This window comes from Fulmarus glacialis, unplaced genomic scaffold, assembly GCF_000690835.1.
Source record: "Fulmarus glacialis isolate BGI_N327 unplaced genomic scaffold, ASM69083v1 scaffold19081, whole genome shotgun sequence".
In the NCBI taxonomy this organism is placed as follows: Eukaryota; Metazoa; Chordata; class Aves; order Procellariiformes; family Procellariidae; genus Fulmarus; species Fulmarus glacialis.
Genome location: NW_009194908.1, coordinates 7,625 through 8,196, shown reverse-complemented (window position 1 = coordinate 8,196; position 572 = coordinate 7,625). Strand labels below are relative to the sequence as shown.

Below are 572 nucleotides of genomic sequence, written 5' to 3'. Positions count from 1 at the left end.
GACAAAGCCTCCCCGGCGTGTCCACAAGCTTCCCCGCTCCCTCCCACGGCAGAGACGCCACTGAAGCTGTCCCAAGACCTCTCCAGGGGGGACCCCGAGCTTTTATAGAGGTGTGACAGCAATGGCACCTGCCCCTCAGGTGACACCTGCCACCACAATGGTGACAGGAAAATGAGGAGGGGTATAGGCGACAAAAGGGTCCCCGTTTCTGGGCGGCGTTGGCACTCACAGCGATCCGGTGGGGTGATGGTGATGGATTGGGCGGTGAATTCATCGTCGAAATACCGTGTGTCGATCTCGGACGTCACTTGGGGCTTGAAGGGTGGGACCAGCTGATGGGGAGAAAGTCGCTCGCCAGCAGCGTGCCGAGTGCCCGCCAGCCCCTTCACCCCCTCCAAGCACTCCCTTCCCTCCCTACCTTCTTCTGAACCACGTCCTGCCAGTTGATGGGGGCGAAGAAGCGATGCTCCATCACCTCCTTGGCGTCGTTGGGACCTCCGCCGAGCCTGCGGGCACAGAGAAGCGTGTCTGGAACTGCCGGCCGTGCCGCGGTTCCCCCCCCGGCCATCCCC

General features: G+C 62.9%; 1 protein-coding gene across 1 annotated transcript in view; it reads right to left on the bottom strand.

Moving 5' to 3' along the window:
• Positions 1 to 229: 229 nt before the first annotated feature.
• AKT2 (v-akt murine thymoma viral oncogene homolog 2) overlaps positions 230 to 572 on the bottom strand; it is a gene marked incomplete at its 3' end in the record, with an annotated part of 4,143 nt that continues 3,800 nt past the window's right edge. Inside the window, exons 10-11 of the mRNA XM_009587936.1 lie at positions 419 to 506; positions 230 to 332 (exon numbers count right to left, since the gene is read on the bottom strand). Of these exons, the coding sequence (XP_009586231.1) occupies positions 230 to 332; positions 419 to 506 (191 nt within the window). The remainder of the gene's footprint in view (positions 333 to 418; positions 507 to 572) is intronic.